Source organism: Rhamphochromis sp. 'chilingali' (assembly GCF_963969265.1).
Source record: "Rhamphochromis sp. 'chilingali' genome assembly, chromosome: 2".
In the NCBI taxonomy this organism is placed as follows: Eukaryota; Metazoa; Chordata; class Actinopteri; order Cichliformes; family Cichlidae; genus Rhamphochromis; species Rhamphochromis sp. 'chilingali'.
In genome coordinates this window covers 3,258,122-3,271,983 of record NC_137930.1, presented here as the reverse complement: position 1 = coordinate 3,271,983, position 13,862 = coordinate 3,258,122, and the positions used below count along the sequence as shown (strand labels likewise).

The window sequence follows — 13,862 nt, the reverse complement described above, 5'->3', positions numbered from 1 at the left end:
AGGACAAACATTTGTTTACACCAAATGTTTGTCAAACTGCATTGTACTCTGCTAATGCTGCAATGTAGCCTGACATGCACCCTTCCCAGAAATGTAGCTGCACGGCAGCGCCGACCTCGGCGGCGGTCATGCGTCTGTGTGATATTCATACACGGTGCAAAAACAAAAGGATAACACTTCTTTCTGTAAAAACCTTTTGTAACCACCCGGTCAGCCTTCTACCAGAAACTTTTCCTGCAGTAATTCACTGAGCGTTATGTTTACTTCTGTTTGAAATGAATTTGTGTTGCTGTCTTTAAAGACGTCTTGTAACTAATCCGAGTCTGTTTTTTATAACCATTCCTGCTGTTGTACTGTGACAGATGCTGCGTTAGCACATAGTTACTAATGTTAGAATATCTCATGATGACTGAGGGCAGATTGGACTTTGCATCATCTCGTGGTTCAAAGTGATATTATATCTATTTGTTATTGGGGTTTTTTGGAACCAAAAATGTTCATATTTGGACAAAGATCACAGTAGCCAGAGCTTGGTGCTGCTTCGTCCTTTTTCAGGTGCTCAAGCACTCCCAAATGTCTTCACAGCACACTTAAATAAACTATAGATATAGTTGTAATGTTTTTTAGGATCATTTTTTCTGATATTATATTTTGCTAACTCATCTACAGCAGCCAGGATTGTCCAGTGGTGTTGATGTCATGATGTTACAGTGCTCTCACATTGGTGCCGCTGCTTTAACAGCAGATGACATCATGGATCGACTCGTTTTTGGAACCGGCCCCCAGTGGCCATTAGAGGAACTTCTGGCATTTACCCACATTTACTTTTAAATTTTTAAATGCCTGAGAATGAAGTTGAACACAGTCAGGCTTTCTTTGCCTTAGCTGGCTCAACAAAACCTGAAACCTCAGTTTGAGATATGAAGGAAAAACACAATGGTTAGCCACTTTGCTAAGCTAGCCTTTTTGTTTCGGGTTTGATGCGTGCTCACATAATAAGGGGCAGTTTGTGGGGTCATGTGACTCCTCCCTCCACATAATGATCCTTGTGAGTGTCCCCTACTCCAGCGGTCCCCAACCCCCGGGCCTCGGACCGGTACGTGAGTCGTTTGGTACCGGACCGCGAGAGTTGAGGCTCAGGTGTGAAATGTATAGTTTTCAGGGTTTTTATCGGTTTTCAGCGTTATTTTGTCATCGTTAGCTCTGTTTTCCTGGGTCTTTTCACGTGTGTTATGAATCTTTTTTTCGGTACCGGTACTAGTTTTATTTCTTGTATTTATCCGCAACACCTTAAAGGCCGGTCCGTGAAAATATTGTCGGGCATAAACCGGTCCGTGGCGCAAAAAAGGTTGGAGACCGCTGCCCTACTCCAAACAGGGATGTTGTCAGAAAATAAAAATATAACAGTAAAATGCTAAACTGTTGAAAGTTGGTGATTTTTGCACATTTTAATTCAAATTCAGTTCATTTTAAACTGAAATTCAGGTTATGTGTTCATCATTACCACGGTGGTTTAGAAGTTTGTGACACAGAAAACTCTTTAAGCTTGACGAAGCTGGCTAAATCATTCATCTTGCTTCGTACCACAGCCCTCAGGTATCCTGTAGACAAAAAACCAGCTTTCATAACTTCTATAATTAACATTTTAATGACACAAATAATTGCTTATGTGTTGAAAAGCAGTTTCCACGCTTTATAAGGTAGCAATATTTTAGCCCACATCAGTGTTTTGGTGTTCCAGCTGTTGGAGCCTTTTAACTGAGTCCTGCCCAATCGTATCCTTTCTTCACTATGATGGAAGGCAACAACATTTAAAGATCCATTCTGCATCCTTTCAGCATTTATTGTCAAAGTACAGATCTGTGGTCCACAGAAACCAGAAGACACGTTCACATGTGCATCGCCAGTTAGCCAGTCTGCCCTGAGCAGGTGTTCACTCTATTCGTTGTGTGCCTGCCAGTTGATATTAATGAAGGTCTTTGTGTCCATGCGGTCGACGTAGAGGACGCCGTCCAGGTGGTCCATCTCGTGCTGGACGATCCGGGCCGACCAGCCACTAGCCTGCCACGTTACAGCTTCGCCATTTTCATTGAGACCTGCAGGGTGAGAAGACAGAAGCCCGAGACAAAGGCACACCTTACAAATGTGGACACTCTTAAATGAGACGTGTCACTGTTGAGCTTTAAGCATGCGTACCAGACACTTCCACAGACAGGTAGCGGGGAACCGTGGCAGAGAAGCCCGAGATGCTCTCACAGGCCTCCTGAAACAGCACCGTCCGACCATCCAGCACCCTCAGCTGTGGGTTCACAAAGATCCTTAGGGGCTGGACGGAGAGACCGCGGACCTCCCTCGTGGCAGGCGCGCTCTCTTCAAACATTTTTTGGGGATATTCCAGAGCCAGGATCCGGAGTGGCACGCCAATTTGAGGCGCACTCAGTCCCACGCACTCAAGCTTCCTCATTACTGCCACCATAGTTTTAATGACACGCTGGATCTCAGGTCCTGTTACAGCTGAAGGGTCCACAGCAGCTGCATGTGAACGCAGCACCGGGTCTCCTACCTGACACACATGGCTGTACGGAGGACTGGGGGGGGATATGATCTTGCGTTTGACGTACTGCAGGTAGGAGCGCACTTTGACGTTGCTGGATAAGGAGCGTCTACAGGGTGAGGTGTGTGGAAGACGGGTGGAAGCTGCTGCCATCAGGCTCAGGGCTCCAGAGCGATGGCCTTTAGATGCATACAGTCTGAGCCCGGTCCAGGAGAGCTGGAGCAGAGACACTGAGGACGTGTTCATGGTGGGACTGAGACAAAGAGACAAAAGGAGGCCATTTAGGTCGGTCAGAGAAAGCAAAGACATCTTTTGACACTTTGTTGACTTCCATCAGTAAGAAGGTTTAAAATACTGCTCATTCTTCTTTTAAGAGGTCACCACAGATCATCACATCTGCCACCGCATCTCTAGCATCCCCATGCCTGTTTTTGCTAGTGCCACCATCTTCAAACCATACAGCAAAACTCAATTTCCCAAGTCGCACCTGTGTTTCCGAACCAAAACAAAGATGGCGGACACCGGCTAACACGAGAGGGCCGCAACTTGGAATTTTTAAAAAATATTTTTAAGTGTTTAGTGGACACCCTTTTTATTTTAATGACTACAACTAACACGTCCGGTAAGTCTTATGGCTTTCTATATTTTCAAGCATCGCCGTTTGATGCAGAGAGCTCGATGGTTAGCTCTGTCATTGAAATATAAGCTTATACCCAAGAGCTACAAACTGCTGCTAGCATTACCAGCCACCCTTGAACTTGTTTATATCGCCGCGTGATTTCTTACATCACGCTCTTTAATATTACCCTCAGCACACATCAATTAGAGAAACACCTGTTTAGCGTTAAGTCAGACACCACCTAGCGGTTTGTCCAGGTGCAACGAAACATGCGCGCCAGTTCAAGAGCGACCGTGAGCTGTTGAAGCTAGGTCGTTAGCATGTTGATGTAACAATGAATAAAAATAAAAAGTCAGATAACTGTCAGCACTGACTGAGCGCAACAAAAACGAAGCCTTGCAGCTTCCCGTTACCTCATAGAACCGTCTGAGCTCCGCTGTGGATTAGACAAGACCGCATAGTTTGGAGGGTGAAGTCAGGGCAGAGACATTCACGGCTCCGGTAAAGTTCTTCCTGGTCAACCACGCTTTCACAATAAAAGTCCATGTGCTTACCTATGTAATAGAGCAGCCCTTTTTTGTCATTGTGCATGTACAACGAAATATGGGCCAATTATGGCCAATAGAAAAGGCACACATGGGAGAACAAAGTGCTCAAAAGTAGTGCAAAGGACTTGATCTAAGTATACAGTGCATGTGTGAGTGAGTTACTCAGACCGTGGCTCGGATCAGATGATTGCATCACGTAAACATGTTTTGTAATAAAAACAAACAAATAGAATCAATAGACACATTTATTGGCTGCATAGATATTAATTATCATAGGAAATTAAATCTTGATGACTGATTTTGAGCAATTTTTATACAGTTAACTAGTTAGTTCAAATTTAATAACGTATAAACTTATTGAAGAAAGATGGGAACACCATAATATTCATCAGTTTATATCTCTATATATCCATATACTGCTTTAACATTTATTTCTCCTTTTTATTTCATATTGTACTGTGTTCAACTTTACAGCAGATTCATCTCAAACTGGTAAATGTCTGTTAGGCCTTTAAAGCCTGAACCATTAAATAGTTGACAAATAATAATGATACTTTTTATTTTAGAATCGAGTTGAATTGAATCTCCTCACAATTTAAAAAACTTGTAGTTGAGTTTTAACCCTTTAAAGCCAAGCATATCGTATTTGATACATGTGTTTTTGTGAGTTTTTGAGACTTCTACATCATCAGCGTGACTTTTTTTACCCTCAAAAAATGATATAAATTGCATGACACATTTTTAATTCCTAAATTGCAAACATACGGCTAATGTAGCAAATGTGATACAAATTAAAACTCATATATGCAGATTAAAATGTGATATATTTTTAGATATATTAGTCTAAAGGTTCAACAAACACTCCATTATCAAAAAACGAAAGATTTCTGGCTGTTATTTTATGGTTCAGGTTTTAAAAGGTTACCTGGTATCATGTTTGCTGAATCTTTGTGCAATCTATTAGTTTTTCGAGGAGGGAAAAAATAACACCGATGACGAAGTCTGAAAAACTCAAACATGAAGCAAATTTGACACACTTGGTGTTACAGAGAGAGACGGGGTTTCTTGCTTCCTAAGCTTTTATTTTGAAATGCTAAATAAAGGCATGCAAAGGAAGTTATTTGCAACATTTTTTTAAAAAAAAAAGCCGGGGATGTTCAGATGCGTGACATCCTCAACTTGCCGGTACATGTCCAGCTGTGGTGGTTCGGGGGTTTAAGGAGGTGCAGCGGGCTGATGCTCTCCTCCGTCTCCCTCCACACAGCCCGCGGAGCTGAGCCATGGACGGAGGGGAGCTGCGGGCTGGACGCATGCAGAGCTTCTCTAAGCTGCCTGTGTGGATCATAGAGCATGTCTGGACTCACAAGATGATGGATATACAACAAGGTTGGTTCTGGGGATTTTAATAAAAAGTTTTAACACAACAAAAACTTTATTGAACTCCTTTGTCTGAGTGTTTTTTATACTGATGTAGAAGAAACATATACATGAAACTTGCAAAGCTAATCTCAAACAGCAGAGATAAAGAAAGTCTTAGAAACAAAAGTATTCATGCCTTTGCGTTTGCTTGTGACATGCTGGCTTCATTTTGTGTGCTCACAGTTTTGGACCTGTCCAGCTGGCCAGATGTGGACTCCCAACCTCTGAGTCTGGAAGACTCGTGGAGGCTGCGCGTCGTCTCTGCTCAGGTCTATTCCATCATAAAGAGCAGGGACCTGGAGCACTTTGAGAGGGTGATAGGGTTTCTGGAAACCACGTACCGACTTCTACCCAGACTGATTCCTGCCATCAAACACATGAAGATCATGTTTGGCCTCAAGACCACGGTAGGGAAATAAGTAGTGGTCCAGTAAGCATGTACAGGAATGTCAAATGGGGTTGTTTCTTCGTGAACGTTCACCTCCTGGTGGTTCCTGTGTCTCCTTCCAGGTCATTATGTGGATGCTCAAAGAGGGCCGGGGAATGGTTGACACCGTGTCAAAAATTGGCCAGTTCTTCCCGAGCAAACTCCCCGAGTACCAAGACCAGTGTGTAAGTGACCTGCCCTGCACCGGAACTAACTGGAAGCCACTGTTGAACTGGTGGAGACCAAAACTGAGTTAAAAGTACCTGCCTTATATTATGCATAACTCACCGAACAGCTCCGAACCACTGGGGCACAAAGCCTCCGGGGGTGTCCTGTTGGGTCTGAGTGGGTTACAGGATCGGACTTGTCCTGGCACGTCCAGTCGGAGGCTTTGTTATGTTCATGAGCTTGTGTGTGCTGCTGCTGTCTTGTCCTGCTGAGGGAGGCTGCTACCTTTGAGCAGTGTTGTTGTCCGTTGGAGTGTGTTTTGTCCGCTGCGGTGTTTGGTTGGGTGGTAAAACATGTCGAGACCGAGGTTTCCCAGCAGAACTCAGCACTGGAACACAGTGATGGCTGTTGTTCACCTCACCTGTCAATGATTTTATTATTGTGGCTGATTGAGCTCTCATAAATGTCTCATACATGTTGCATCGATTGTTTCCTTTAAATGAACCCCTTAGACATCAGGAAGAAAGATAGATGGATGGATACTTTTTGATCCCACATAGAAAATGATTGTGTTACAGCAGGATTAAGAATATAAATGATACATTTTTATAATAAATATTCAAGAAAGGTAAAGGAAAAGTTCAGACACCAGACAGGAAGCATCAAGCTCTGGATGTCTTCCATAGTTTGTGGGGGGGTTTTCCTGCCTCCCTCCACTCACCCCCCAACCGGTTGCTCAGATGGCCGCCCCTCCCTCAGTCTGTGAGGCTGGCTCTGCTGGAGTTTTCCTTCCCACTGTCGCCAAGTGCTCATACTGGGTTGTTTGACTGATGGAGCTTTCTCTGTATGTTGTCCTGACAACATAAAGTGTTGTGAGGCGACTGCTGTTGCGATTTGGCGCTATATAAATAAAACTGAATCGAACTATTTGTTAGTTTTTGCCTCCTCACAGATGGCACACTGGTGGTGTGCTGTCATAGACTGTATATAATAGATGTACTTCATCGCTGTGACCTCACCCGTTCTTTCTCCTTCAGTCCTCTTTCTGAAGCCTCGAGCGAGGCACTTTTATTCTGTGAATAAAGTAAATCGTTCATAACATTTTGTGTTGTTGCATATTGAAAAATGTGATAGCATACCTGGAATTGGCTTTTGGGAACAGTTACAGTTGCCTGCATGAAAAACTTTACTTATATCAACAGGTGATTCTATGTGTTCTGGTGTTTTTTGCACAGAGCCAACGAGAAATGTTCCTCATGAGGAAGAACCACCTGGACTTTAGGACTCTGGCGCAAACACTTGCTATGGACAAAGACAAACTTGAACATTACATTAAGGTAAATCTCCTGTAAGTGATTATGAGACAGATCCAGAATATTCTATATACATTTCAGTCCCAATATATTCATGGCCTACGTGATTCATGCACATTCAGCACATTTCTAAATCATACAGTTTGGGATTTGTTGGATAAAGGCATTGCAGTTTCCCCAAAGTTATGCTTTGAGACACAGTGCTGTTCACAATAATCAGTCGGGTTTGATCAAACCTCGAATGTTTGGAATTATCATAAAGGCAACCCTGCATGTATTTGTACAACTAGATTTCTTAGTAGAGAAAAACTCATCCCAGCTGGGCCAAAAATGAAGCGGTCCTAACTGTGGCCAGCAGGGTGCGCTGCAGAGCTACGATGTACAAAATCTTTCCGTGAGCTGCAGAGTCGTAGGGCTGCCAACCTGAAAAAGTGATCAAGCGTGGAGGAACAGTAATGTGCTAGAACTTTGGACATTGGCTGCTCGTTCTCAGTCCTCGCACCACTTCCAGAGGAATGGTTTTTTTTTTACACTTAGCTTGAATCATTCAAGCAGTTTGACAGACATAAAATCATATTTTTGCACCAACAAAGTGATTCCCAAACACGTCTTTCATGATTGCATGCTCAGTCATCCAGGTAAAGAAATCCCAAAAAGTTGATTCTGCCCATCTGGACGTAGAAACGGAGTGTGGCTCAAGACTTTTGCACTTATTATGCTGAATTTCATGGGATGATGCCTTTTGTCTGTCTTGCAGAATGACATGGACGAGCAGTATGGGGAACGGTATGCCCAGAAAGTCGAGGACAGGCTGCTGCATTATCTCCATGAGCTGGATGCTGTGTTACAAGGAGATACCTACATTGATAAGGTGTGTGTGTGTGTGTGTGTGTGTGTGTGTGTGTGTGTGTGTGTGTGTGTGTGTGTGTGTGTGTGTGTGTGTGTGCAGGGTTTAAAGATGTGTTTGTAAAAATGAGAGTTTGAATGTAGATAAACTGTCCCGTTGGCTCTACAGCGACCTCATGTGGTCAAAAACTCCACAAGTTTCCTTTAAGATTGTTGATGAGGGAAATGAAGACGAGCAGAAATGCCAGCAGTGAGAATGTCTCGCTGTGATAACTGAACATTTGTGCTTCACTAGATCCTGAAGAAACAGAGCCCTGTGACTGAAGAGGAGAAGCTACTTTTAGAGGTGATAAGCTCTGACTCCACCACCATAGCTGCGACCCTGAAGAAGCTGCTGCACTGCGGTAAGAAACAGCTCAACACGAAAAGTTCACCTCAAGTTTACATCATAAAAAGATAATAACTTTATATTTTATTTTATTTTAGGGTAGATTTCTTTAGCTTTGAGTCGTGGCTTTTACCATTTCTGCTGTTTCTTTTTATTTATGTAATTTTCTCCTTTTAAACTGTATATTTTTACTGTTAGGACACAAGCAGGATTAGATCTTTGTGTGAAATTATGAATATCCACTGTTATCAGTATCAAGCGTGTCGCTGTTTTCTTTCTTTAGATGCTGCTTCCTGTCGTCAGTCGTCGATATCTCGGTCGCCTCAACTCTTTAAGTCGGCTTTAAGCCAAACTAATCCAGATGTTCATCCAGAGGAGGCTCCTCGCGACGTGTCCGAAGACGGCTTCAGTTTTTCGGACAGGAGCTCAGACGTTAGAGGACATCAGCAACCAGAGGAGGAAGATGAGGTGAACAAGAGAGCGGAGGAAGAGGGCAGTCAGGGAAGCAGCACAAGTGTTCAGGAGGCGGCCCCCACCCCTCAGTTCTGCTCCAAACACCAGCGATGGGTGAAGAGCATCCTGCGGGGATGCTCGGAGGAGCTTCTCCTTCAGCCGAACGTTTCCTCATCTCCCCTGCTCTTCCCGTCGTCGTCTTCTACTTCTTCATCGCAGGACCTCACACCATCTGACCTCATCCCCTGTCCGTCCGATCAGCCACCTTCGCAGACCCCCAGCCCTCCTCGGGCAGCAGTCCAAGCATCCAGAACAGCAAAACCCAAATACAGGCGCAGCTCCGGGTCACTCGGATCCTCAGGCGACACCTCACAAGCACAAATTCTGCCTCAGGCCTCGTCTGCTCGGGGCTCTCCGCTGCCTGCTCTGCTGTCACCGGTGGTCCGACTGGTGAACATCGGCTCCTTCGGGACGAGCTGTAAACACCAGCAAGCATCACCAAAGCAGCTTCTTCTGGCAGCTTCTTCCAGTTCGGAGATGCTAAGTTCTCCACACCATCACACCTCAGGAAACGTAAAAGACAAAAACAGTTCATCTCGCTCTGCCTGGTGTCAAACCCCGACTGAACAGAGAAAGCTCAGACGGGTCTGCAGTACCAACAGACACAAGGAGGATTTGGAGGCATTTGCTCAAACCCCCCAGCAGCTTGTTCAGGACCCAAGTACCTCTCAGATGGGTGTTCCAGCCACAGCCAGTGACATCAGTGTCTCTGGACCTCCTCAGAAAGGTGCTCAGTCAGAGAGTTTGTTCTCCGCCTGTGCTGCCAATCAAATCACACCATCTTCCAAGTCATCTAAAAAAGTCGTCCCTCGGAGCTCTCTTCGCCATCGTCAGCCACAAAAGAACAGCAGACCTCGATCAGGAACCGCCCGGCGCTCCTCACGCTCCTCCTCTGCCGCAGGCAGGGACAAAACCAGCCGAGGCCTCAGAGCTCAGCTGAGGCTATCGCTGCCCAGTCAGGGTGTGCTGCTGCACTCCAAGCTGCTACAACCCTACGTGAGTCTTACCAGGCTGAGCTCTGAGCAGTGTCACCTATTGACCCGAAGGAAAGCCTCAGCCGGGCCGGAAGAGCCCGTGGAGCAAGGCAGCGACGGCGAGGAAAGGAGGAAGCAAGAGGAGGAAGACTCTTCCTTCGATGTGAACGCTCTTTACTCCACTGATTCCTCAAGCAGTGACGGAGAGGAGTCACCTGACCGTGACCCTGATTATAGACCTCACATCAAAAAGAAAAGACTTCTGTTAGAGTATGAAAATGCGAGAGTGCTCAGTCACGGTGACAGCAGTTGAACTAATTTCTCCTACTCGAGTACTCGAGTTTTTAGAGTATTTTTAGATGCCGCGTGAAGATACAGCCATCAGTGCTCTCTAATGATCTGTCTGTTCTTGTGAGCCAACACGGTTCCTCTACGCTAACTGAATGTAGATGTGCAAAACACAGAACATAGAATTGTTTTAAATAGATTTGTCTCCCTATTAAAATGTGAAGAAGGTAGCACTCAAACACGTTCAACTGAAAGGAAAGAAAAGCTTCTTGTAAACGTTTGTATGGTGCAGCTTTATTGTAGCAGGTGTGTATCGAGTGTTCGGGTTTATCATAACAGGTCTCTGATTATATAATTGAGAATAAACAACACAGAGGGGATCGTTGTGTTTTCGTAATGTGTTTTGTTTGGCTCCGTCGGCAGGTCCAACGTTTCAGGACTTTTACCCCACCTGGAAGTCCAGACCGAGGTAAATGTTTCTGATTATATAATTTCCATTTGCACAGCTAACTTTTGGCTTCCTGTTTTCACTTCACACGACATAAAAACAAGGACACGCTTTTTTTTTAACCCCCTATTAAATTTAAAGTTTTTCTCAAAACGTTCTCCAAGTGGGGAACCAGCTTCTTATAGAAAGCACACATCACTTCTATTTGCACCAGTGCAAACCTTTTCACTGAGCCACAGCACAGAGCACTGCTGTGTAACGATGTGCTCTAACTCTGATGGTCAAAGCTGTAAAATCAAGTTACACCTGAGGGTTATCTTCAGTTTACACACAGTATAAAAGCTCAGGAAGCTTTGAGCTGATGCACAGGAAGGGACTGTGAGGCTGCAGACTAAGAGAAGATAGCGCAGACTGGAAGCTCGTCCGTTTGTTCAGATGAGGTGAAACTAGAGCTCTTTGGCCACAGAGACGCTGCTTATGTTTGGAGGAAGAACAGAGAAGCGTACAACCCAGTTGTATTCCCAGTTCTCATCTGGTTCCTAACACCTCTTTATTTTTATGTTGTATTTTTGTTTAAGCTATGACACCAGTCTGTCCAGGGCTAACACACACAGACGGACAATCGCACTCACATTCACACACACAATTAACCTAACCCCACTAACGGCATGACTCTGGACTCTCTGGGTACTCCCACAGAGGAACATGTCACCTCCACACAGAAAGGTCCTGCGTGGGGTTCAAAACCAGGATTTTGTTGCTGCGAGGCAACAGTGCAAACCACTGCAGGATGATGACAGAGCGACTAAAACAGATGAATATTTGCTGGTTGGTGGTGTCGTGTGGCTTTAACAGTATTACTGCTGAGCTGTGCTGTAGTGCTTTTGGTTATATCGCCTGGCGTCACTGCCAGCACTGCTTCTAGTTGGTTTTCCTCTCCGTACTCCAAGGACCAATCACTGGTAGTCGTGTATACTTTTCCTCTGCAGGACATCTACAAGTCACGGGTCAGCACCGAGGTCAACCATCGTCCCACCCACTCTGTTTGCAGATGCGTATTTACACAGGTCTATTGGAGGGAACAGTAAATAAGCGCAGCGTCATGGTGGGGGTAAAATGAGGACGTTGTTAACTAGCTTAACTCATCCTGGCCTTGAATGATGGAGCCAGGATAAAAAGATAAACAGAGCAAACAGCTAGTGCAGTGTTACCTGGAACTGCTACTTTCTTCTGTGGTTTTTGAGTCGTCTCCTTTTGCACATTTGTGCTCGTATATCTCAAAAACCATTAACGATGAAAGCCTGAAATGATCACGGACTTGCTTTATTTTGCATTTTTGTGAAATATAATTAAACGCCATTCAGAAATTGTCAGTAACTATCTTTTGCAATGTGATTTTTTTTATTCGTTTGTGCTTGAATACAGGTCTTTGCAGGACAGGATACAAAGGAAGATGAGATGTACGTCACGTGATGAACTCGGACCCTGTGATGTGGTTTAACCACAGTTTGTGTGCAGCTAAACGCCGCCCCCAGAGGCTTTTTAACCTGTAAAATCAGAACCTGCAAAGCTAACAGGTTGCAGATGTCAGACGTGCTTCTTTCTTCCTTGTGTTTTCTGTATGGAGATGAAGGCCAACACAGACACAGAGTTTACTGACATCAGTGATGTGGAGAAGCACAGGAAGGGGATGAGTAGGCTCTACTTCCTAAGGAAGTTAAGATCCTTCAGTGTGTGCACCAAAATGATGAGAGCTGGTACCCTCCACCCTGTGGTGGAGAGGACGTGACAGTGTTGTTCCATGACGGATACTGGACATACTGGACATACTGGACAGGCAGCAGAGCTCCTTTTCAAACAGACCGGTTCAGTTTTGCTGCCTCAAACACAGAGACAGAAAACATTCACGCCTCATGCTGCCACCTTCTATAATCCAATATATCTGCCACAGAGATCAGCATGTGACCTGTTACCACCTACAACACAATCTAAATCACATCGAGGTGACAGTAACCGTTATTCACCATTACAAACAAAGCGGAGTTATTACGATGATGATGATTTCAGCTACTGTCAGTGCGTCCTGTTTTATTTTCATTTTGCTGCGTGTGTCTGATGTAAGTCCCAGAGACGGTCATTTCTGAGCTTTCCCATAAGACCTTAAGTCCTTTCTTTCATTGTTGTTGTTGCTTCTTTAATCATCTTTTAACTTTCTGAGCTTTTGCTGATGTTAAAATAAAGCGACTCATATGAAGCACTCACATCAGTCTATTGGCTGATATCACCAGATGCTGGTGCATCCCTGCTGAAAATGAATTTAGTAATTCTTCTTTATTTAAATAAGGATTATGGTCTCGGCTATTCTTCTTGGCCTTCTGTTGATCGACAGCCACACGAAACTTTGCAAGGTGACACAAGAAGCCAAAATATCTGGTTAGTAACTCTTTCTCTTATTTGCTCAAACAATATTTTTTATGGTTATCTGTGAGTTAAAGGGATTAACAAGAAACAGGGTTTTATAAATGTTTACAAGTATAGATTTATCTGGCTCATTTCCTCACATAGATAGAAATTAAACAGGGAAAACAGTTTTTTTTCTGGCTGTTTGTGCCAATAAACACAGTTTTAGTTTTTTAGCATTTTGAGGCAGGACATTTGAAGAACTTGCCAACTTTGCAAACCTTTTTTTTTACTAACACATCGAGTTCGTTCAGATTAGGAGGCAGGATTTTGCAGGATCTCCCCAAAAGCATGAAACAAAAACAAGAGAAACAGAAGTCACACAATAACATTGAAAAGGCATTCTTCAGTCTTCCTGCTGAGACTTTAAAGTATTCTATTATTTGTAAATTGTGTTTACCTCACAGTATAAAACACCTTGAGTAAACTGTTCTTGTCATTTGTTGCTATACAAATAAAACTGATTTGAATTGAACTGAAAATAAAAGGCAGCCACTGTAGCTTTCATTGGTTAGTGAAGTCCTGCTATGAAACCTCCTGCTGAGTGCTTCTGCCACTGTCATGTTAGCTTTCCTTCTCATTCAGATGCCACAGAAAAATCTTATTTACAAATTAACGTCATGGTCCCCTCAATAAAACTCGTTTGCTACAGCTGCTTCTGTCAGACGCCACTCAGATGCCCATAGCTCCATATGGAGGAGATCACCACCACAAAAACAATCCACCCTCTGTGAAAGGACAAAACCATCCACAGCACAGCAGCAGATTAAAGATGGGGCAGAGGCTGTTGCTTTTTTGTAAACAGGAGTCACTCCCTGCTGGTCAGTGGGCAGAACGCTGGCTTCACCTCTCAGACCTGAAAGCTAGAGGAGAGTCTCCTTTTCATTGACATTATTT

The 13,862-nt window shown here is 44.2% G+C and overlaps 2 protein-coding genes across 3 annotated transcripts; one reads left to right on the top strand and one right to left on the bottom strand.

The window, feature by feature from the left end:
• Nucleotides 1-75: 75 nt before the first annotated feature.
• Nucleotides 76-3,732, bottom strand: pdf (peptide deformylase, mitochondrial). The gene is made up of 3 exons (XM_080875101.1): nt 3,587-3,732; nt 2,197-2,807; nt 76-2,096 (listed from the first exon to the last, which is right to left on the bottom strand). The coding sequence occupies exons 1-3, from the start codon at nt 3,589-3,591 to the stop codon at nt 1,939-1,941; spliced, it is 774 nt and encodes a 257-aa protein (XP_080731227.1). The 5' UTR covers nt 3,592-3,732; the 3' UTR covers nt 76-1,938.
• Nucleotides 2,835-13,379, top strand: LOC308392178 (uncharacterized protein). Of its 2 annotated transcripts, XM_080875095.1 has the most exons (9): nt 2,835-3,176; nt 4,986-5,107; nt 5,324-5,547; nt 5,651-5,752; nt 6,971-7,072; nt 7,806-7,919; nt 8,190-8,298; nt 8,566-10,526; nt 11,931-13,379. In XM_080875095.1, the coding sequence occupies exons 2-8, from the start codon at nt 5,002-5,004 to the stop codon at nt 10,080-10,082; spliced, it is 2,274 nt and encodes a 757-aa protein (XP_080731221.1). In that variant the 5' UTR covers nt 2,835-3,176; nt 4,986-5,001; the 3' UTR covers nt 10,083-10,526; nt 11,931-13,379. The 2 variants fall into 2 exon arrangements, with proteins under 2 accessions (XP_080731221.1, XP_080731222.1); XM_080875096.1 differs by lacking the exon at nt 2,835-3,176 and having other exon boundaries at nt 4,853-5,107.
• The last annotated feature ends 483 nt before the right edge of the window (nt 13,380-13,862 follow it).